Raw genomic sequence first — 25,324 nt, forward strand, 5'->3', positions numbered from 1 at the left:
AGACTTTATAACTAAGTTTACTGAAGTAAACAGCAAGCACGCCTATGAAATGCCCTAATAACTAACAGTAAAGATGCCTATCTACTGGTGAAGAACAGAGAGAGATTTGCAGGTATTATAATATTGCTCTGATGAAAATGAAAGCCCTTCTCTTCCGTTGTTACATACAGCTCTGTTTTTCAACATCGATGGAAGCTTGATTAGAATCAGAAACATACTGCAAATGGTAACTGGTTTCTTTTGCTACCTTCCTCCAACATGTGGTCCAAGTCATTAACTTCTTCACTTACTCATGTAGTATGCTTTCACTACTCTTACTGTTCAAGTATCGCATTCAGCTTCACTGTGAAGAACAATGTGGAGAGATGCCCTCCTTGGTCAGAGCAGTACGTTTCCTAAAGCAGTGGCTATTTGGGGACAGTGCCAAGGCCTGCCTTTTTATGAGGCACATTCCCCTTGGAATACAACTACTGTTGGACTAAAGGTATTAGAGGGTATCTCTCCACATAGTCAGGGGATGTGGTGTTCATCAATTTGTCTAATCCCTTTATGAAGCTGCCGATACTGTCACAACCACAAACTCCTGTGGCAACAAGTTCCAAGAGTTCGCTCCCCATTCTGTGAAGTAGTACTGTATTAAATGCATACCCTGTTTGCTCTGCCAGTGCCCCTCAGTAGTAGGACTGTAGGGTTTGGTAAACAGCCATTTCTAGCCACCTTGTCCGCTACCTTTTTGATTTTGTAAACCTTAAACATATTTTCCCCTCAGCTTCTTCCTGCCCAAATATAAGAGTGACATCCAAATAGATGTTTTCATACATGCCTGTTTCAAGTGAGACACAATGCTTCTCCTGTCACATAAATAGTTAGATGCTGTTTAATGCACCCCGGGATGTGGTTTGCTGTCTTGGCTGCCAGGGCACACTGCTGACTCATATTAAGCCTGATTTTTTTTAAAATCCAAATACATGACAGCCACTAGATCTCCGTTATCCACATGCTTACTGACAACTTCTCAGAACCCCCGCAGGTGAGTGTTGCGGGACTTGGCTGGACAGAAGGCATGCTGCCTCCTTACCAGTAGGATCTGCTTGATCCACGAGCTCATGGACCTTATTCTTTAATACAGCTTCTACCCCTTTCCTAAGGGAGACACACACACTCCTCTGCAGTTCCCTTGATCTTCTGGATGAGGATTCCAGTGGCACAGTGGGCCGTCTGTAATAACAGGGTGCACATCTTGGCCAGCAGTTCTCTTACTTCTCACCCGAGTTCCTTTGGAACCTCCTTGGTGAGGCCACTGCTCTGGGTGACTTCACATCTGACTCACCTGCCCGCTCTAACGCTTCCTGCACATCATCCTCAGACTGATCCTGCCCATCTGACCAACCTGCTGCAAAAAAAATGCACTTCGTGTGGCAATCTCCCCTGCTTCAGCAGTAAAGTCTGACACACTAGAAACTCGTTGAGCGTTTCTGCCACAGCCCTGTCAACTTGGAGATTACCTTTTTCATCCCTGCCAACAAACAGCCCCATGAGTTTCCTACGGTGGCTTTCTGCTTTTGATTTAAAGAACTTCCCACAATCACTCTGAGCATCCTTTGCAAAGTGCTTTATAAATTCTCTTTATTTAGCCCTCAACATCCTGTTTACACTTAACCTGCCATCATCTACAGGCTTCTCTGTTCTCCTCATTTGGAGAAACTTTCCTTTTTTCTTTAAATATTGACCTTTTCTCTATGATAGCCTCCTGAACTTAACTAAGGAGCCATGCAGAGCTTTTACTGAATAGATAATGCAGTATCACAACAACTGCACATGATCCAAAGTGTGCTTACTGTACTGTGAAATATTACTAAGAAAGTTACAAGTTCCTTTTCCTCTTCTGATAAACTTGCCCTGTTGTGATAAATCAGCACATCGTTTATTCTCAATGGATCTCTAATAAATACCTCTTGCCTCATCATACAAGCTCTTTGCTGATGAAGATTCATGAAAGTAGAGGAAACACATCTTAGTTTTCAGATAACAATCTGAATTCACAGTAGCAGAAGCTTTAGAAATCCAAATTTCATACAGAACAGATTTCCTTACTTTCATTTAACAAAGGAAGGCAAAATAAAAGAATGATTGCAAAAAAACCCCAAATTTTCTGTGCAGTGACTTAATGTTGACAAATGCCCCCCAGAATTCTTGTAACAACCTCCCTGTCATTCATATGAATTAAGACTAGAATAGGTCTAATCTGACATTTTGCACAAAAAGTTTAGAGTTATCCTACTGGATAAAACATTGGGAACAGGATTTTGCTGTAAATGAAGAGTAATCTTCATGCAGAAATGAAAAAACTTCCTTGTGCAATTTTTGAGAAAGTCTGATTTGTTCAGAGCACTGTATAAAATGCTAAATCATAGAATGAAATAACAGTTAACATTCTTGGCTTACTTAAATTTCTGCTCCTAAACACACATACATGTATGAGCAATCTCATTGATATAAACAAAACTCTTCATGCTCAATGCTGCTCTTGTGCAAAAATGTCTCAACTTCTGGCTGAGAAGCAGAATACACTAAAACTTTTTCTTTACAGTTACATCAGTTGACAACTATTGTGGAGGAAACCATCCTTTTGGCTTACATGCTGAGGAACAACACAGTACACAAAACACCTATACAGAAAGCTGAATAGGCTGCAGGGTTATCTTCAAATACTCGACCATCCTACATTAAAAAAAAAAACCAAAAAAAACCCAACCACACAAAAAAAAAAATCACAAAAAAACCCACCAAACAAAAAAACAACAACTCACTTTTAACAAGTAAAGTTAAACAAAGTAATAATGGAAGCAATTTGGTAAGAAATCACTGAGTATTAGAAATACTCCAGTGAGCTGTGAACACACTGGCCTGAAAAGTGCATTAGGCAAATGTTCATATTCTGGGCAATAACGCGATGCTTGCATTAATATTCAGCATCAACTGAAGTTACAAACTGACAATACTCTTTTGTCCTACACCTGAAAGCAATCAAACAGATCCAAGTGGTAGTTGACTACTAAGTTCACAGGTGTTAATATCAAAACAGACTAACCTTTAGCCCTTCTACTTCACTTTCCAACTGTTTAGAGTACTGTTCACTCCTCTCGCGCAATTTCCTGTCTTTGGATGCCTCAGCAGCTGCGGCTTCAGCTTGGACTTCCAGCTACAAAAGTACATACGTTTTTAATAGGTAGGATTTCCCACCCCCCCCCCCCCCCCCCCCCCCAAAAAAAAAAAAAAACTAATGATGGTTTTCAATATAAGAGGTAAATCTTCAGCACTAAAATGTATACTTCAAATTCTTAGACAACTAAATCAGTACTGTTTGAAACAACAATCAAAGAGTTTAAGATTTACAGATAACATAAAAAATCACTTTGTCAGAAAACCTTGCATATAACGACTATTTCATAGATTCTAAACAGTCTTCCCACCACTTACTTCTTTTTTAAGTCTCTCTGTTCTGCGTAACTCTTGCCTTAAACTTTCTACTTTTTGCATCACCACTTCCATTTCTTCCTCCTTATCTCGGAGCTGGCGGGCAAGCTTTTGTTTTTGAGAGTGCAAGTCTGTGAGCCGCTCGTTCATCTCTGAGAACTCCTGCATTGCCAATTTCCGCTGGCTGTGTGCATCTTTCAGCTCTTTGGCTTGGGATTTTAATCTGTCACTAGACTCTGCCAGTTCCTACAGTTTAAAAAAAGAATTAAGTAATAAACCTAGAAAGCTGCAAGGCCAATTCTGTCTTCGGATGTGCATCTAACACCTTCTCCAGAATGAATAGAAACTGCATATTCATTTCTTTTCATGAATGCATCTATGATACAGATTGTATGCCTCTATAAATGAAGACAGAGGCCAGTTTTTACACTGCTGAAGTTCATAAAACTGCATAAATGTAAACCAAGCTGGAATTTACTCCATTATTATAAGGTTCAACACAAAGGCTTTCAAACACTTGCATTAGAACATAAAAATACCTTGCTGTCTTAATTAAAAATGACTTTAGTATAGTTTTTCAAGAACGGCTTGAATGAATAAAAAGAACAGTACTTATCTCAACTGCTAAATGATTTAAAAAAGGTTTTTGCATTAATTGCATGGAAAACTCTGCTCTATGAAAATTTCTACTTTAGAAGCTTTTGTAAACTGACCTGCAATGGTGACTATGTTTTCCACACACTGTACCATAATATCAAATATTACATAAAGTTTCAGGCAACAAAACACTGTAGTGATTAACAGCAATACATGATAATTATTCTTTTAAAAGAACCCACATGAAATAACACTGCTAGTGCTGTGATAACTCTACAGCACAATACCTTCACAAAGCTTGCTGTGTCCTAGGTTTGTGCTACTACACTACGAATGAGGGACCACAACAGTTTAAATGAGTTATTGATGTTCAGCCAAACCGGAGCAGAACAAAGAAGCAAGGAAAAGCGAGTCTGAGGATGAAAAGAAGAGTGGCATGAAGAGTTAATATTTGGCACTGTTGACATCTATACAAATTCAAAAGCTTTTTCTAAGATTGTTAAAAAGAGGTCCTAATCACTACAGGTTGTTTTAGAAGAGACGTAAGTCTATCTTGGACAAACTGGCAGCTCTCAAGGTTTTAAGGGCCTTAAGGGTTAAAAGAGTGTTAAATACAGCTGGCACATCAACGTCCAGTGCGGACTTTAAAACACTGGGCCAATAGAATCATTATGAGAAACAGGCTAATGTATTTCACACCTGATTACATTTGCAAGGTGAGTTAACCATGAATACAAAGAAGAGCCATGAAAGACAGTATGTTATAAATAAGAAAACAAGGAATCGGGGAGACAGAGAAGAAATAAATCCCAGTATTCTTTACTGCAGTTATTTCAAATAACTCTTCAATCTTCATGTTTGGGCAATTTTTCACATCTCTCTTCTGGAAACACTTCTGTGACACAGCCTTAATACTATATTCTTAACATTTTTTTCCCCTGCTACAGTCTCACCCATACTTCAGATTAAATTAGTTGTCTGGAATAGTTGTTCTCTACTGTGTCTTCTAACCACTACGGTTACCACATCAATCTGAAGCTATAAAACCTTCTTTGCAGCCACCATGCAATTTGGATCATGGAGTTGTTCGCTACCTGGAAGCAGTCAGCTAGGACCACCCAGCAGTCATGCATACAACACATTAAATCAAGTCCTTGTCTTCAAAAAACAGGCAGAAAGCAAAGCAGGTCACGCTACACATTTGTTGTCTGCTCATTAATTTTACATGCGGACGTTATTTCAAGCAAAAATAACAAAAATAGAACAGTCTTTAGGATTTAGAAGAGTTGCTGACAAGATGCTTTTACCTTATTAAGATCTTCCCTCTCTTGCTTCAGCGTTCTGACCTGCTTCTCAAAAGCCTTTATTTGTCTGGAAGCATCATCCAACTCCCGCCTTGCAGTGCTGGCCTCCTCAAGTTGCTGTTCTAGCTGACCAGAATCTAGAAAAAGCAGCAGACTTCTAAATATGTTAAGGAAAAAAATTATTATTCTAGAATAGCACAGTCTAGCTGCTTGAAGCCCCTTCAGTATTTTTTTCTGGTTTCCATTTGATCACAAAATAATGGCATTCTTATCTGGTTTAGAATAGGGAGTAGGTTGTTTCAACTGCTGTTATCTGCTTTTAACACAACATAATAAAAGGTCACAGGCTTGCTGCAAAACAACATAGAAAACGATAACAACTTGTCTTTTCACATTATAATAATCATGCACTATCCATAATTCTGTAATGTATGCTTTAACACAACCTATACGTTTGACTTTTATGCACTGTGATGTAATATATAACAAATCTTTTAGTACACGGTAATTATAAACAGTCTCCCACCTCCCCCCAAATTCCCCCAGAAAGAAACAGTAAAAGTAATGGGTCACTCAAGAGCTGGCAAGCATTCTCCTGTTGATACACTTAAAATTAACTTCAGATGATTTTACTTATTTCCAGTGTGAAAACCACTTGTGTTTATGTGATCTGCTTTATTACTACTATAAATACAGGAAAACTATTACAGCAGTTTCTAACCAACTGTCAGTTACACAACGGAAGTAAACTTCTAAGCCACAGCTAAATAATGTCATACCAATATGCTCAAGTGCTACAACATGAAAAGTTGAAATGCATAAAATGTGAGAACGGAAAATTTCTACCTAATGGGTGGGGTTTTTTCCCCTCCTAGTCTTTCACTTAAAACACAAAATTAAAGCAAGATATATATGAAGGTAGGTTAATTCCAAGTTCTATGAAATCACTGGATATTTTGCCTTTGATCTCAGTTGTGGCAGGTCTTCAGACCATACATATTTACCCACAGAACAGGAACTCATCTATACTCTTAGTAAGAGCCTTTTACTACATTTTCATAAATGCAACCCTAAGAGATCGGGTCTTGGAGAAATCAAACATAAAACCACATACATTTCTAAGAGCTGTAATTTCTGAAACACAAGAATTTTATAAGCAAATTAATACTGTTAGCTTATACCCAGACAAATATCCACTATTGTTTTAATTCATTGACTCTTGTTTAAAAATTTAGAAGAATGCATTTAAATAAGAGAGGCAGTTCAAAGCCAGAAATTATTAACTGCATCTCTTATGTAGTCTACTCTGAAGTCACCAGCAAAAAGAAAGTTTATATATGGCTCTGCTGAGCCAAGATAAATCTCTCTTCCGTGCATGAACTACTTTGTTCCATAGCTCTGTTTTCTTCTTCCTTTGCTGCCCTTCACATATTTGGCAATATGAAAGATTCCTCAAAGTTTTCTCCTATGTAACTTAGCGAACAAAAATTATAACTTTGACCTCAAAAATTGAAAGCATATGCTAGCTTGTCATTTCCTGGAAAACTAGATAAATGAGAAGATGTATTTTTCTAAGGTGCCCCCAGTGACACTCCTGAATTTGACACAATTTCATGTTCATTTTTTATTACCTTTTCAAGCAGGTGTTTACTCTTACAGCTCCAGAAGAGGCAGTAAAACAGCTTAAAGAATATAATGAAAAGCTAGTTGTGACATATGTGTAGTCAATGGTAATTTTCCATCTAATCACCCTAGTTGTTGCAAACATTTTGGCTAATATATGCAAACACTCACTGTAGGATGATATTGCACTAGATTTGATTGCCCAAGAGATGAGCCCAAAGCATAAAGTTCAGCTTTGCACCCAAACTGAACCTACTTTAAAGTTCATCAGATCTAGATTTGGAAATTTAGATATTTTTAAGGCCACCCAGAGAACTTGGAACTAGCTCACCTAAATTTGGAAGCATTCAGACATGACCATCATTTGGATTTTGCCTATATTCTGTCATTAATTTAGTTTTACAACCCATCTCACAAAAAAAACCATCATAAAATCAAACAAATCACAACATCCTCTTTTCCCAGTTTTATCAAATTAGCCTGTATTAGTAACAACTCAAGGCACAAATGAGTGTCTTCTAACTAATGGCTGTATTGACGGAACCAGACGAAGCGTTCAAGTATATACTGGGAAAATTATGTGGCGACTGAGGATGGATTGTACAACTCCACATCTTCCTCATTTGATCACATTATTCTCTTCCAACCCAAAAAGCAGAAGCAATGCTGTATCTAGGAATAAATATACAAATGTAAACGTGGCATGAAGCAGAAAATTCTTAATGGATACTTAAGAGAGAACCTTCTCAATATTAACAGACTTCTTTTAAATGTGAAAAGGGATATTGGTTGTGTTGGGAAATGTTCCCACACCTTTTTTTTCCCTCATTACCAAAGAAAGAGAGTAATACCTTCAGCAATGAACTAAAATCTAAGTTGCAGGTCAATAGTCATGAATAAGATATAATTTAAAGCTGATCGTGATGCTTTTCTGTGAAGGGCTGGTCCCATTCAAAAGCTGTTCTTCTAGATGTTGCTTTTCAGTGGTCCCAAAGAGCCAAAAACGGAGCTGAGGATTGCTGAAGAACAGAGGTTTCTGATTGTGTTGTCTTCCTCCTTATTACTGCAACAAGTGGAGGGACATTTGGCTGGAGAGAAACTTCAGAGAAACCTTTGTCCTGACACAGCGCCAACGTGGCATCACTCAAACCAGACTGATCCTCCCTGAGCTAGTTAAGCCATGTTCACATCCAAAAATAGTGCTTATGGTACAACACAAAACTGCTGCATCATACCAGAACAGCTGTCTAACTGTATATCTATAACAGACTTTTTTCAGACTGCTCAATTTTAACAGCATACAATCTCTGTGCTGAAGTCTGCAGTTCATAGTGTGCTTCTGCCCCATAATGTAGCAGTAGAGTCTAAACACACCAACTAAAATGTCTGGAAGTTAAGTTCAAATTATTCTTTCTGTGGGTGTCGCTGCTGGCATTCCTGACACTTTCAGGAACTGAATTAATTCTTTTCACAAATACAAACCAGAACAAATCTTTTTTGTAGTTTCCTCCAACCTTTCTCTCTCTGGGTTTTTCCCCTTGCCACAGCTAAGATACAGACATAAAATAGAGACCACTGCTTGTGTCTGATTCTTCTCTCTCATACAATGCAGATATTTTCCTATTTGGATTGACAAGAGGAATCACATTTGTCGTCCCCATTTCTATGGTTCTAGTCCTGATACCCTCTACCAATCTTGTTAATTTCCCTAAATAAAAAACATCTTGCTGTACTTCCTTTCTTTCTCTTTGAAGATGTCTCTGCTCTCAAGATCCTATTTTGAAGAAACCGTTATGGAGCAGGATAGCAGAAGTCCTATGCTACGAATCACTATGAGAGAAAATTCCCTTTAACTTCATTCAGAGCATCAAATCAAGCATACTGATTATTAGTAGCTAGCCTTTAAAAGTAGGCTAAAAAGAAATTAGCTAAAACAGATAGCAAATTCGTTCACCAACAGCTATATTCAACATGGTGGTGCAATAGAACCTCCCCGTCTGGCAGTCCTTAAAACATGAGTTGCCAGAATCTGGGAGAGTAAGGCTGGAAAAAGATGGATTTGGATATATCGAATTTCTGTGAATCTTTCCCTAAATGTCTCCAGTAACCTCTGTAAAGACACAAGATACTGGGCTAAGTAGATCTTTGCTTTGTGACTAGTTTGGGAGTTCTAAAGAAAAGCAGTTTGACATAAATTAAAGAAATTCAGCTCTTTATCTGCACGGATTTCAAAAACACTTTTCAAACTTAAAGTACTGAGATACTTGATAGCCAAACCTGTGGTTATCATAAAATCCCCATGAACTCCCAGAATCAAAGGAATTAAATGGAAAGGAAATAAATGTTCGGTTTTGTAAGAAGTGAGAGCTCATTGACAGCAGAACCGAGAGGCGGTTCTTCCCCCTCTCATCTCCCTTACCTCGTATGCTCCTATTGACCACCTTGTGCTGATTTATCAGACGATGAGTCAATTAAATTCTTTGTATCTCAATAGTTCTTTCCTTGCTTAACTGAGTGAATTAAACTCAAGAGAGAGTCCAGGGCATGCACAGAAAGAGGAGGGACCACACAGCTGCGAGCAGGACCCTGACTGATGGCAGAGTTTTGCTTGGTCAGTTCTGCTGCTCGTGGAACTGCAGCCTTATAGCCCACAGTGTCCTCTCTCATGGAAAACACCCTTTGCAACACCCTGCCACTTGGAAAACTCAGTATCACTCTAGTTTCATGCACACAGGCCACCTCCCAGAAAACCCACTCTCTTCTGAAAGTATCGTTCATGAAAATACTCAAGATAACTACATCTCCAGTTTCAACTAGCTTTACTCCACATCCAGTTACAATGTACTAAGCGACAGCGCACTATAAACCTCTATGGTTTAAAAGAAAATACAAATATAATCAAAACTGTGATCTCCTCTTACAAATTTGGTCCTTCCAAGGAAAATCCAAGAGAAAATGAAAGATATCAATGGATGCTTAAATAATAACAAATCATCCTTCCGTCAAATATTTTTAAGACTATTAGAATTGCTGGGCTAAACTCTTCACCCCTCATTTTACTCACGTAAACGAGAAACAACACCTTCATTCCTTCCAGTTTACTACCTACGTACCTGCACGTCAGAGTGCAGAGATTGTACAAATGCTAAGGTACGCTACAGCGTCTATGACTTACGAAAGGAGTGCGGTGACTTTTGATACTGCCAAAAATAACCAAATGAGTGCCCTACAAAAGGTAGCAATAAGGAAATTGGTCATGGTTTCACAGATTCTCAAGTAGAGCCTGATTCACATCCACGTAAATTAGCAACATCACAATTTAAAAGTAGTGTAACTTTACCGCTAATAATAATAGCGTAAGTCATTTAAATCTTCCTTCTCCCTTGCAACTGGAATTACCGAAGTACTGAGTATTAAGCTGAATTTGGAGAAAATGTTGAGCTACCAGTGAAGAGCAAAGAGTAAAATGAGAAGTAAAAATAGACTGGAAGACTACTTTTAGAAAGCAAAGTAAAACTATCATTATGAGAAAAATAATCTTGTCAAAATACTGTTTCCTGTTACAGTTCTTACGTTACTGTTTATGACATACCTGTTACCTGTTTCTTCAACTTTTCAATTTCTTCTTTCAAACTTTTAATTTCTAAATCTTTGCTTGCTGTTATTGGGCCATCCACTGTTGAATACTGCAGAGCCTGGACTGTCTGGGTGGACTCTAGAAAAAGATGGAAGGGAGAGGGAAAAATTACGAGCCTGACATCCGAGGAGGTCAGAGATATCACTGATAAATTAAGACATGCCAAAAAGCCCTTCCACTGAGGATTCTACAGTTTATAATTTCCAACTACTAAGTGCCAATTTTTCAGTAATTGTCAGCCAGACAAACTAAGTTTTTAGAAGTTTTACGAATGAAATCTTTGTGCCACAGCAACCAAGGCACATTACGAACAAAGTTAGCATGTTCTAAGAAGTTGCATACATGGGATATTTTAGGCTTAAAGAGTAACAGAAGTTTAATTTATCAAAGGAAATAATGAAGAGACTTCTTTTCTGCTAGAAAGCATTCCAGGAAGTATATTTTTTTTCCAGAGTATAAACCATACTTTACAAAGCTGCAAGCTAATCTAAGTCAAAAAAGTGATGGGATTACTTTTTTTTTAATGACTATACCTTGCAATTTTCTACTAAGTTCAAGCTTTTCCTGCTCTAGACGTCTTATTCTCCTCTCATAAGCTTCTGTTGCTAAACTATCCTCCAAAGTTCTTTGAATGCTGGCATCAAGATCCATGGAGGGTGGTCCAGCTGTCAGTCTTAGACAGCTGCGGTCTGAAAGCACACTGGGGGGAAAAAAAAATTAAACAGTATTGGATTTTACAACAGGCTGTGTTTAAAATAATTTTAAAAAATTATATCAACCAATAGTTGTTTAAATTGTTAATTTATTATACACTCAAATAATACCTTGTAAGTATGTGCTCATTAAAAACTGAATTCATTTTACCTGGCATGACTGATCTCCTCAATGCATTTTTTTGTTACATAAAAGTGAATGAACCCAATTAAAAATTATTATTATGGACAGGCTACATTAGCCAGATAGTGAAAAGCAACAATCTAGATAGACAGGAGGATTACAATAACAGTATATTTAAAAATAATTAATCAAGTTTCCCATATGCTTTAAAGACAACCGTCACCACAAATGGTGTGAAATTATCAAATGACAATTAGGACATGTACATATCAGAAATGCTGTGGCCCTGATTCTGTGGATACTTATGTACACATACTACTACTACTTATGCAAACAATCCTTCTGAAGGCTCCAGGATATGTCACATAATCAGCATTTAAGCACATGTGTTTGCAGAAACATAGGCCTGGTTTTTCAACAGTTGTAAACGTTCTTTCTGTATTTATTTATTTATATAAATTATCAAGGAACATACATGGACTTCCTTGTTACTGTTAAATTTAGCAGTAGAGATGAACATGACAAATACCACATTAATACCAAATATTAATACAAGTAATTTTTAAAAAATTTCCATTCAGACTTAGAAGGGTGTCAAAGAACTTGAAATTAAAAAATTTTTAAAGTCTTACAAGCTAAGTTCTCTCTGGGTCCACACATCTGGTCTTAACTTTGTCATATGCAGTTAATTTGATACACTGGCTGAAAACCACCTTTCTCAACAGAACTCCTCTGAACACAGGTGCCGACCTTTAAATTCATGTAAATTTTACCTGCAGAGAGCTCATTCTTTCGGGCAGACAGCATTTTAAATTATCGCCTAGTAATTTCCTCAATAAACCACATTCCTCGGTATCTGTTTGCAGTTGGTTTGAGACAGAAACTTGTAACTATCCTACGGACAATTTCGGTACTCTTGACTTACCAGCTACTTGTATATGTGAAACCCACAAATGGTAAATGATGGCCAGAAAATGCAGTGTGTGATGGTGGAGGCATCGTTTCCTAGAAAAAAAATAGGAGAGTTGAGTAAGTAATATCCTACTGGACTTAAAAGATTTTTAAGTTTTACCATATGTGAAGTGTTAGTGATAATATCATATTAACTATATTCACAGTCATCCCTATCTACAGACCAAATATGAAACGTCATCACCTAGATCTATTTACAATAGCATGGAATATACAAAAATACACCGTGGTGGCATAAAAATGCTTTTCTAATTAAAACAGCTATCGTTGGAGGAGAGCAGAATATTACACATATTAAAAGCCAATTTATTCCTCCTTTTTTCCAATCTCTTAGCACAAAGAGTACCACCTTTTATTGCCTCCTGTACTCCTCTCTGCTATTTAGGCAGCAGGGCTGCCCGCCTGTAGATTTGCCAACCCCACTTCTGAGCGGGCTATCTCAATTTGAAGTGAACAATAGTCAGACATTTACTAGAAAGAAGTAATACAACAGGGTTTTCTAATCCCATTAGTGCTGTGACCATTTCTTCCTTCATTGCTCCTTTTTCCTGCCACACAAAGAACTACAAACCAAGACAAATCTTTGAGCTTCTCCTCAGGCTAAAATAACCCTGTTGCTGTATTATTCAAACCATTGTAACTTCTAATATTCTTAAATACGCTGTTAAAAGTTTCCTGTTTAACCCCAAGATGCAAGGTTTATGTTGCTATACTAGAGATGGCCTTAAGGGTCATCAAAAGAAATTCCCTAAGATGATGATTATCACACTGAAAGCGCTAAAGGGTTCTAAATTTTAAGAAAAGGTAACATAATAATTAAAAAAAAAAGAAGGAACCAGTTGTACATTTTTACATGTAAACCTCAGCAGGAGAGAACAAGCCTGTATTCAAAGGAAATCCAAAATTACCTTTTCAGTGGTGGTGTCAGCTCTATTACATCACAACCTTGACCTTTTAGCAGACAAAAATGTTCACATCGAAAAAGAGTTCCCAGAATAAAAAGCAACACCAATGGCATAGCTAGATTGTGTAGGTACACCAAGTATACATTGCTGGGTATTTTGGAAGCTAAGGACAAGGCAAAATTACAAAGCCTTAACTTCCCACTAATTGATAATAGAAGTATACATTATTACACACTATGGTTAGGATAAGTAAAATTCTTTACCTCTCCTTTACATTTTATTTTCATATTTCATGAATTCGAGCTTCAAAACTGCCTTTACAAATAACTTTAGAAAGACCAAATGCATAACTGTGATTTTAACAGCCCATATGACGGTTTTCATTTACCACACGATATTTTAGAACCAACATTGTTACTTGTATCTATTGACAGCAATGTAAGATTCTTTAAAATAATTTGTTTCTTTGCTGATTCTTTGACAGAGATCAAAATACTTATTTCCTGCTACTTGTGTGGATTCAACTGTACGATCATACTGACAACATTATAACTGAATTTATGTTTATCATGCCTATCAGTAAGGCTACTAAACCAGCCAAAAGCTAAAAACCTGCAGAACTTAGGCTGCTTAACAACACTGTTTTGCCCTTTGCATTCATGTGTACTTTTAATGTACTGTTTGAATTTCATTATTATGTATATAATTGTTCCATGGGACCACAGCCTCATTCCAAGTTCAAGCAGAATAACAACAATCATGGCTTTTCAGCATTGCCTTGTATCTTCAGCACTGGGCAGTTCTCATTTGCTGTATGCCATTCAAACCTTGCAAAGAATTTAAGAGGAAAAAAAAAGTCTCATGGCTTAGCTGTGGTACTGACTTCTGTAATAGTAACGCAAGTATGTGAACTTTCCTCACAAGATGCTCATGAAAGATGGCATGGAAAACACCTTCAAGTTACATATAAGAATTTGAGGGGAAGCAATATTAAATACAATGTCTGCTAGTCAAAGCAAAAATGTAAAATATCCTCAATCATGCTATGCCACAGGCCAGGTTTTTTCAGAGGTGCTAGGTGTGAACCGAAGTGGTAAAACTATAAATTAAACAAAACAAAAAACTACCTTCACATGTTTCAAATGAGGAAACTGAAAACGAAGCTCCAGAAACTAGCATTCAATGGCATTGCTTTTCACCCCCAAAAGTCTAAAGCAAATTAAGACATGAAAAACAGAGTCTGAGTCCACTAACTCATCACAGGAGCATTCTGTCTTCACCTGCAGCCCCTGCTTCTTTGCAATGGGAAAACATTCACATTGCACAGGCACCTTTTGAGTGCCTCAGTTGGGAGATTAGGCTCGAAAAAGGAAAATCCCTGGACTGGCCAATATTAGAATGTGTGAATATCCTCCAAAAGGTATTTCAGCTTCACAAGCGTGGCTTCACAAAGGCTTGTTACACACAGCATCCATTCCTGCCACCCAGCCGTGATAGCTGTTCCTGGTATCTGAAGACTGTATAAAAAAGTTCTAAGATAAAAGTACTTTAGTTGTGAAAGGAGATGGGCAATACCAGATGTAAGTGAGGAAAAACGAAAATAAATTAATAAATAAATGCAAGTTGTCCTATGCAGTTAGACCGATTTGCTTAATTTGCATATATAAAAATACTCTGAGACCTAATTCTCCACACCACATATGTCTACCACTAGAATTAATCTATTCAAAGTGTTTCCCGTGTTTTAATATGCAGTTGGAGGAAAGCGAATGCAAATAATTATCATCCTGCCTACATCAATTCATGTTGCCTATCACTTATCTGCAGATCCAGGAAGCTCAGTGGAACTGAGATGCCCAGGCAGTTCAGAAAACAAAAGCGAAAGTGATGAAAATGCTTCACCTCACATGTAAACAGCAGGTTTCTGCATCTTTCAAATGCAAAACAAACAAACAAAAAAAGCAAACAAAAAAAAAAACCCCACCAACAAAAAAAGACAAACCAAAACACTATTTCCAAGGAGATACCACCAGGCCTTCCTCTGACGCTAAGACCTCTCACATCTGCCAAAGACCTTGCTCAAAAGCAGAGAAACACTAAGATCGTTAAAAATCAATAGTTGCAAAGCTTTTTTTAAGCAAAGGCAAAATAATTTCTCTCTCACTGAGACTATTCCTGAAGAAATGGCTGTAACATTTCTCCTAAATTTCCCAAAACTCAGGTCTGAAAACAAGCTGGAAAAATTTTAGTGAGAATGAACTGAATGGAATCTGACAGGTTGGAGCAATTAGAGTAGAGCACTACAATAAAATGCATTATGTGAACTTAGTACAAGTATCAACAACACTCTGCTAGAAACACTGTGTCTTGCAGACTACCTACATGTGAATATACTATTCTTTATAAGACCTGGACACTAAGAACTTCTTACTGCAAATAACAGATGCATGTGTTAGTTCAACATGTACAAAGTTATAATGAATATACAAAATTGAACCAAAGTTATCCTTACACATGTGTTTCGAGGAACGGCTTCTGAACTATGAACATACTCCCCCCACAGTTCTTCAAAGCAGCATTTTGTTTTTCACGCAGAACACAGTGAACGCACTGAAATAAACTTCCATTTACATATACTTTGTTGTAAAGTATACTACAAATGCAGATTTATCAAAATGTTAATTCTATACTTACAGAATTTTTTAAGCAATCATCATCCACATCAAAGTTTGATGTATCAGTGGGGCTGCTGACTTCTGGGATGTAAGGTGCCTCACAGTTTCTAATGTTGTCCCAGTCAATCCCAGCAAAAAATGGATGGTTCTTAAAATCTTCTATCCCATTTTGTCCAAGTCGATGCTCTCTGCTACAAATGAGCCTTCGGATGAGGTCCTTTGCACTTTCAGAGACATCTGTCACTTGAGCAGGAAACTGAAACCTCTCCTTAGAGATTAAAATAAGAGAAAATAGCTTCTTATCACGGAAAAGTTGGGAAAAATCACCCTTCTTAGTGAAAATTATTATGTAGAAAAAGATACGTGCAAATACTCCAGTTCTTAAATATATGCAGTAAGGTTTCTAGGAAAAAGACTTCCCCAAAGGATAGAAACTATTGAAATTTTTATGTCTCCCAGTTTTTCTTCTGTATTTAAATTTCTCTTACACTGTTGAATTCTACAGCTACCTCCATGTGGAAGAACATTTAAGAATCTTCTGCATAAGCCAACCAACAGCTCCCGCCAGAAGACAGTAATGTAAAAGCAGTGATGTAATGTAGCCAAGATTTATTCCATAGAGTGAACTAACAGCCATGTTTCCAAATCCAGATTTTTAGTTTTGAACTGCTTTATCCTAAAGCAAAGCCATCTGCAATCCATAACCATAAACTTACTATATGGAAACATATTTTTTATTCTACGTTTATGAACATTAAGAAAATTAGTACATAAAAACCTCATTTTTTAATAAGCCTCCAAGTCACCCTATTACTAGTTAAAAATTAGCTTAGAAAGAGAGACAGGAAGTGCACTAACTTTGTGGTTCATTATTTTCCCATAGGTCTCCACCAAGGACTCAGCATAAAAGGGCGTTTCTCCATAAAGCATTTCATACATGCAAACGCCTAGGGACCACCAGTCACACTCGGGCCCATACTTCCCTTTTCCATCTTCCATGGCCTGCAAGATTTCTGGAGAGATGTAGTCTGGTGTTCCAACTGCCACTGAAGACTGGACCTGTAGAAGTTACATTTCCAGGACTAAAATGAACTTCCATCATTACAGACACCGCTGTTTGTGGCACTGTGCATGTATATATAAATTTCCCCTAGTGTTCTGGTTATAACAATGGCAATTAAGTACTATAAAAAGCCTTCTAAATTTATACAGAAATATGTAAGCATCCAAGGCACTACATTAATAGGCATCCCAGTAACATACATTTGCTCAGCTCTTACAAATATTTCATAACAGAGAAAGAGCAAAACTGTCAATCCTTAGCCTTAGAGTTGTTATTAAGTAATTACATAAATTAACTCAAATACTCTGGAACATGATTAACACACTGGAATTACATTTGAGTCATACCTACTATATACTGTGCAAGTTTAAATATACTACTAAAACATGATATGCTAATTGTATTTCATCCTGCTTATACTAAAGGTTAAATTTTCAATAAAGATTAGAGTTCAGAGCTCAAAACTGACAGATCCGTAGTTCACCAACACATACCTACTCAGTACTGATAGTGCAGCTTCTCTTTATTTGTTCATGAGTTAACTACATGCACCTAAAAAGCTTTTAATATACAGTAAATCCAAGCAAAGTGCAGTCATATTTTGAACCAAGGTTAGTTACATGCCAATACTACTAAAATTCCATCTCTTTTGACATAAGGCACCTTTTTACTTTATTAGCACACATTTTAGTAGCTAGCAAAGGACTGAAAAAAAGGTGTTTAGGAATATATCATTGTTTCTAATTTACCGTTCCATCTTCCATCAGTTTCAGACAAGAACCAAAATCTGCTAATCTAATATGTCCATTCATATCCATCAAAATGTTGTCTGGTTTAATATCCCTGCAAATAAAACACATTTCAGAATTAGTACAAAAATGTATTGCATAAGACATAGTCCAAGCATTAACTCTGCAACACCCTTATCATTAAAAACCAGCAACAGATGAGCAGATGGAACACAATCACTCATCATATGATGAAATTCACACCAGGGACATTTCATGACAGGGGCTGTGGATCCAATCATATAATCCCTGTTAATTTTAGTAAGAATTGTGCGTTCAAATTCCCCCCACCACAGGTAGGTAGGCGAATCTTACCGGCTCAGAACTTTTGTATGTAAAACTTTTAAATCATCTACAGAATTTTAGTGAAGAACTCTCAAGTGGAAGATGCATACTTACACTGGAGCTGTAAAACAACCTCTAAGCTTTACTACAGAACAAAGGCCAATGAAACCCTAGAATAATTAACACATTCTTAGATTTACTGTCTTTCATCAACATTTTTCTCTCATGTACATCTTAGCTCACTGTGTACATCTGTCATATTTCTGCTGAAATGACAAACAAAGCCATTCTACACGTTGCTGCAGCTTTGCTTGGCCAAATTCTGCAGCTGTCTCATTCAGGTCATGATACACATGGAAAAATTCTTTCTAAGCAGGCAACATAATAAATACTCCTTATTTTGCAAATTTAACTTGATTTTTTTGTCTCGCGTTTTACAGATACTGAAGTATTCTGAATACAGATAAAGCGTATGGCCCCAGTATGCAGAGGACTAGGACGAAAGCATCTATGCTCTCTATATTACAGAATGACACAATCCCAGGGTGGAAGGGACCTCAGGGATCATCTCGTCCAACATTTCTAGGAAGAACGCAGTCTAGACAAGATGGCCCAGCACCCTGTCCAGACGACTCTTAAAGATGTCCAACGTGGCCGAGTCAACCACTTCCCTGGGGAGATTATTCCAATGGTTGACTGTCCTCACTGTGAAAAATTTTCCTCTCGTGTCCAACCAGAATCTCCCCAAGAGCAACTTGTGTCCATTCCCCCTTGTCCTCTCCATGTGACTCCTAAAAAGGGAGTCTCCATCTTCTCTGTAGCTATGAGAGGGGCATTTATTGCTCAACTTGAAAACTAGGTTCAAACTAGGCTCAAACACTGAAATTCCTTTTTGTTAAAGTACAATTACTAGAAATATCCATTAAGCTACAATTAAATACATGACATTATTACAGTCTTATTATAACTTTATTATATTCAAAAGGTAAACTAGGACTGTATGAATGAAGTACAACGAACACTTTCTCATTGAACAGTCATTTATAAGACATAAGATCAAATCCCCTAAAACAAATTAAAAACAAGTGAAGCCCTGTCTTTGCTTCATTCCCCTAACAACTTTTAAAACAAATGTCATCAATTGCTTTGCAGAAAAATTTCAAAATATTCACAAGCTAAGATATTCACATTGTACATGACAGCATGGTTTGGTTGTTTTTTGGGGTTTCTGCAATAAAAATAGAGTTACAAACAACGTTTACTGAGAATTTATAATGGCAAAAAAATTAAAACCACACCTTGAACAATATTACAGAAACAATGGCATGAAGGTGTCACTGCTATACGCTTGGTGACAATTAATATGGTAACAGTATGTTGTATGAGGAAGAGTACTTTCTGAATTTGCATTACCCAAAAACAAGCAGGCAGTGGCCCATGCTGAAAACAAATTTTAGCCAGCTCCCAAACATGCAAAAACATTTACAAAGTGAAAAGCAAACAATACTTAAGAAATCATACTTCTGCAACTCGCAACTGAGCATAAACACAATTCTTTACAGAAGTAAATCATAAAAATTAACATAGTCCATTCTGCAAGTAACATTCTTCCACTTGATTTTTGCTGACACTGAATATGCCAAAGGATTGCAACCTCCAGATTAAGATAGTTTTATTTATTTTACTTTCATCCACCAAAAATATTCTTTACACATGTTCCCAAATAAAAACAAACAGATGCTATTGAGACCTCGGGAATTACAACTTCAGTTTAAAACACTTTGCCAAAACATGCACCTAAAACTCAAGTTCCTCCTAGAGGCTGGACCTAGTTCAAGCTAAACAAAAACATGAGTCACCCTTGAGGCTTCATTTATCCATGTTCTATCTCTTAATGTATTCCCAAGAGAAATAATAACAATAATAATTATAATCATCATCATCATACCAACCTCCCCCATTCCATCTCACAGAACAGCAGAAAACATAAAAAATCTCTCTCTGTTGTCAACACTGTGCACACACAAACCTGCAAACAACATTGAAAGCACTCAGAGGAACAAGTATTTCTTGCAAAGTGAAGTTTGTAAGGCTCAGTAACAACTTCATAAGAACAATTTTTATAGTTAAGAAAAAAGAGACCAACTTAATGCATACAAATTCTTTTCAGCTCTTGTAACAGAAGGTATGGGTTATGAACAACTGTTCTGAATTCAACTGAACTACGTCAATAAAAGACAGTTTGAAAGACAAGAATTGCTGGAACCTGCAGAGCAGAGTAGGCTAGAAGGAAAGGGAAAGTTAAGAAAATTACGAGCCCCAGAAGGGAACATCGAAGGGAAGTAATTATTGCGAGTGTAACTGAAGAGTTCGAAGGTGGTTATTATGGGGCAAAATAATATGTCATAAAACCCGCATCTCTACTGAGCCTGCAGTTGTTAGATTCCATTAGAATTATGAATTTTATTCCAGGTTTTTGTTTTGAATGATATTTGGTGACTCTCCTTTAGTGATCAGAACTGATTCTTCTCTAGTTCTAAACAGAGCATGGTCTTCCCTCTTCAAACCTACTCCACATTCCCTGGCTTATTCCAATTTCTTCACTGTACAAACTTCTTCCCTCTTCCAACGCTTCCATCTTGGCTGCAGTTCTATTCCTATCACGCCCTGCCTCCCAGACTCACCTCAAAAGCTGATATCTCCATGGCCTATCAAACCCGAATCTCCCCCCCTTTTATTTCCTTCTTTCACTCTCAGCTTCTTCACTCCTAAGTTCTAGTCTCCCTGCATGTGCACATCTAACTAATGGTTTTTTTCCTCCCATCTCAGTTCTCAGCAGTCAGTATTTCCCCCAGTCACTTCCCTGATTCCCTTCTCACTCCCACTGCCTCCCTATTCCTCTAATCCTTACTAACCTCTTTCCTCATGTCCAATTTTTGTTCTGTTGCACAGGAATCTTCTCTGGCACCAAGAGAAAGAGCACTGTTAACAACAACGAGCCTCCATACTGTCCTAGTGTCTTTTTAGCAACATCTCCCAAAATTGCAGGGCAAGTCCCTTTATTCTTACAGCTCTGAAACTGCAAACCTACAGCAGAAGAAAACTGAAAAGCATTTAGGGACCAAACTCTGCATATGGTTGTTTGAAACTCATAACAATTGGCATGTTGTGGGGAAAATTATAACCTGAAAATACCTAGGTGGGGGGCAAAAGAATGAAAATATGTCCACGAGTCTAGGAAGAGTCTCTCCTGGATTTCAACAATGCCTCCATATCCCAGAGCAGAAGAATTTCTCACAGGGCTTGTAAAAATTATTTTATTAAAATTGGTATAGGAAAAGCAATGCATGTTTCTTGATCTTGTTCCTTAAAAAAAGGTGACAATTCCTTTACTAAGGAAAGAGAATTCCAGACCAAGTAGGTAAAATCTGGTAAAAGTATTGAATAATGCAAAAGTTTAGTGAATAGACCGCTGGGCTGAACCTCCATAGGTGAGAGTTACTGGGTGACTGTGGGCAAATAATTTCAACATCACTCAATAACAACACTGGTGCTCAGCCAGGCAACTAATATCATCTGGCTAGAAGGCTATGGAGCACTAATACCCTAATAAGCCTGTAATTAGTTCACTATAATAAAAGAAAAAGGCGTGCTCACTTGAAATATGAAATAATAATTCCGTTTAAAGAAGTATAAGTATTTGGAAGCCATTTTATGAACCAGATTTATAGTGGGAACAAGTACTGAATTGGGGGAATTGCTCTGACACCACTGTGCCCTCTGGAGACCCTGAGTTCTGCCAAGTGCCAGACAGTTCAGACCTAACTCTTCAGAGCAGCTTCTGTGAGAAGTCCCACATGCAATGGGTACAGGTTGCCAGAGTTAGACCTAGTACAAATCAAGCCAGTACAAGTTCTTCAGTGTACTCCACAGTGAGTTAAGGGGACACAGGTATACAGCATACTCAAGGAAATACAAGCCTTTTAATGAATTTTTTTTTGTAGCATTGCCACCTGATGACACGAACTGAGTGAAGACTGCTGTTCTGCTTTGTTCTGAGTGATATACCAGCATCAAAGGAGCCAGAAGTCTGGACCAAATAAACTTCTTTAGAAACACGTTCTATCCATTTAAACCATGACTCCAACACAAAGTACAGGAGTGCCTTCTATTTTTCTGAGCTGCATTGGCCTTGACTGTAGGAGAAAATCAGTACTGCACAGCAGCTTGGATAAAGTGATGTTCTGTGTTTTGCAGGCTTTTGTTATTTGCTTCTGTTCACCTGGAGAATGCTATAGGAATAAACAGTCTGTGTGATACTGGAAACTTAACTTGCACAAAAAATGAGTGTGGAGGCTTATGAAAAAAATTTGAAAAAATCTTAATTAATAATTTTTCATAATGCTTCTTGGTTTGATGTGGGAAGCTGTTCTTCAGATGGCATGTTTACCTGAATGACTTCACTCACCTCTCTTTAAAACAGTTTACTTTCTTAAGCCATAATTAAAACCCAAACATTTTACAAACTAACTGTGTTAATATAAACAACATTCTGAAATGGGACTACAGCAGACATCTGGATTATTGCCATTCATTTTGATGTCTGTTAATGAGCCAGAGTAGAATTTCATTTGTTCAGTAAGACTCAAGAAAAAGTATTCCCTCTGAGACATGCTAAATCCATAGCACATTCCAGCTGTAAAACAAACTAAAAAGACTTTTTTAATACATGTGAATGTGTTTTTTTTTTCCTGGATTCATTTCTGATACTAAACGGAACAGGAATCGTGGGGTCTTGCATATCGAAATTTGGACTAGACAACCTCCTTAAGTTCCTTCCAACTTGAATTATCTGACCATTCTATGGTTTCAAAGTATACCTGTCCCTGAGGCTTATCTATGTCATTCTTTGAATCCTTGAGTCAATGTTATTCAGTTATTTGTGAGAACACATGGAGTTCCTCAGGTCTTCAGCTCAGGAAGCAGCAGATTCCAGAAAAATCTGAATTTTGTTTCATGGGCAGCCTCATGGAGGCAGCAGACCAGACAAACAGAAAGGAAGATGCATCAAAAATAGAGTGAAATTTAATGCAAGAACTGTAACACAATGATTAAGCAGCAGTCATGTCAAACACTATCAAAGATTATGCCAATGGACCAACTCACAGGCCCACATATTTAAGTTTATGTGATAAAAAGCCTTCTAGCATTAAAGAGTTTGTGACCAGTAGGGATCCCTCTTCTTGGTAAGTGAACAGTAACAACACAGAATGTGCTCGCTTTGGTTATTCATTTGTAATGTATTTATTCTTTTTTTCAAAACAAAAATTATCAGGCAGAAATGGAGGAAAAGGTGAGTCCCTCTCTGTAACTAGTATCAACAAAAGGTGGCCAGATGATGCAAGGGGACACCACTCAGTATCTCCAATATGTCCTCATTGGAATAAACATTTCAGATTCTAATGGACTGTCCTCATGTACACAGCTGAGCTCTTAAAAAAGCACCAGAACTGAAATGACAATAAAGGGGCTTATGTGGTTCTAAATACAACAACTGCAACGTGAGCTAAGCCTGAAGAAAGAAATGGACCTGTGTGAAATCCAAGGAGCAATCTGATAGCTGAGCTACCAGTTTATATTATCCCTTTCTTACCCAGTGGGCTAATTTGGAGAACAAATTATTTCTAATGTTAACATTAGAAAAGCATGGAATTAATTTTCCTAAACAGGTCACACGCCCCAAGACATGCTGTCCTTGAATAGTAAAGAACAAAGTGAATAGTTTACATTAAAAAAAATACTGTTAGTGTGAAGATTTCACAGAAAAATAATTTAATGCTACCAACGTAAATTAAAATACCAGCAGATGAGAAAAATAAATCTGTTTCAGGTGTAACTACTGGCACAGAGAAACTGATCCAGACAACTTAGTACTAATTGAGGATTTCACAGTACATTATTTTCTCATTATACATGCAAGAGCATTCCCCAAAAATCTAAACCAAAAGGTTAAAAGCAGACATCAGTGGTTATAATTATCCACTCTTACAACAAGAGCTGTTATCCTTTGCCAAGTTACCTACTCTAAAAAAACATAACCAAGATCTTACTGCCAGAACGCCTGGACTTTTTATCCAAAATTCCTTCAGAACACAGGATTATCCTTAGTCAGGACAGAAGTTTGGCAAGCTGTTTATTTCACTCCCTTCTGTTGTTTCAGGCAGACTTTCCTACCACACTCCTCACAAAGAAATGCTACATCCATGATAAAAAAAAAAAATAATTGAGGACATTTGGGTTTGGCAGTATTCCAACGAAAGGAGAAAATTTGGTGCCTGTGAAGTTTTTATTAATGTATTCAGCAATGCCATACTGACAGCCCTTTTAAGATATGCAAAGCAAAGCAGCTGGTGAAATTCCATCAAGAATGTTAGTCAATTGATGCTTTTTTTTTGCTCTCCACAGTCAAACCTACAGGCATTGATGTCCAGGAGCTCATTTCTATTTTCCATTACTCTGTACTGGGTTATATCAAAGTTGCCATTTTCTGCCAGCTAAAGTTTATCTGAATTCTAGCGAGAAAAACTAGAAATAGGCTCCATCTGGCAGAAAGACCAATGTGCAATGAGCCAAAATAGATCTGGACAGTCGGCACTTATTCTTTAGTAATTCCAATAAGATAGGCTGCACAAGATAGCAGCATGAGAACACTGGAATATGTTGTACCTCATTAACTGTGCCTCTTATCAAGGCTCTACAGTGCCTTCTCCTAAACAGACACTCCTCCACTTTTGGGTGGAACCCAAAAGTGCATATTTCAATTGAATTCAGAATTATTTAAATAACTTTGATCACAACCTTATTATTTAAATAGCACCCAAATACAGTTGCATCATGTTTATATACTAAACAAAACCTGCTTCAGATAAAGCTGACAAACTAAAGCTTGCAACTGAAGAAGATGTAGTAGCGTTGCATATAGCATTGAAGTCAATAGAAATAGTCAAAGACTAAACACTTTAGGATTTAAACCTTAATAAACAAAGCAATTACATGGAAAAAATAAATTCTATAAACAATCTTATTTTAAAATTACAACAGGAGGTTCAACTTTTCTTTTTATTCCTTAAACAGTATCTTAATACAGTAAAACTCCTTTGT

At 37.3% G+C, this 25,324-nt stretch overlaps 1 protein-coding gene across 5 annotated transcripts in view; it reads right to left on the reverse strand.

Moving 5' to 3' along the window:
* Positions 1-25,324, reverse strand: part of CDC42BPA (CDC42 binding protein kinase alpha) — a 192,811-nt gene that overhangs the window by 64,839 nt on the left and 102,648 nt on the right. For all 5 annotated transcript variants that reach the window (XM_064446401.1, XM_064446398.1, XM_064446396.1 and 2 more), the window contains exons 7-15: positions 17,840-17,933; positions 16,886-17,086; positions 16,047-16,295; positions 12,401-12,480; positions 11,172-11,338; positions 10,594-10,716; positions 5,382-5,515; positions 3,481-3,723; positions 3,092-3,202 (exon numbers count right to left, since the gene is read on the reverse strand). In XM_064446401.1, the coding sequence (XP_064302471.1) occupies positions 3,092-3,202; positions 3,481-3,723; positions 5,382-5,515; positions 10,594-10,716; positions 11,172-11,338; positions 12,401-12,480; positions 16,047-16,295; positions 16,886-17,086; positions 17,840-17,933 (1,402 nt within the window). The remainder of the gene's footprint in view (positions 1-3,091; positions 3,203-3,480; positions 3,724-5,381; positions 5,516-10,593; positions 10,717-11,171; positions 11,339-12,400; positions 12,481-16,046; positions 16,296-16,885; positions 17,087-17,839; positions 17,934-25,324) is intronic.

The sequence above is a fragment of the Phalacrocorax carbo genome, chromosome 3, assembly GCF_963921805.1.
Source record: "Phalacrocorax carbo chromosome 3, bPhaCar2.1, whole genome shotgun sequence".
Taxonomy (NCBI): Eukaryota; Metazoa; Chordata; class Aves; order Suliformes; family Phalacrocoracidae; genus Phalacrocorax; species Phalacrocorax carbo.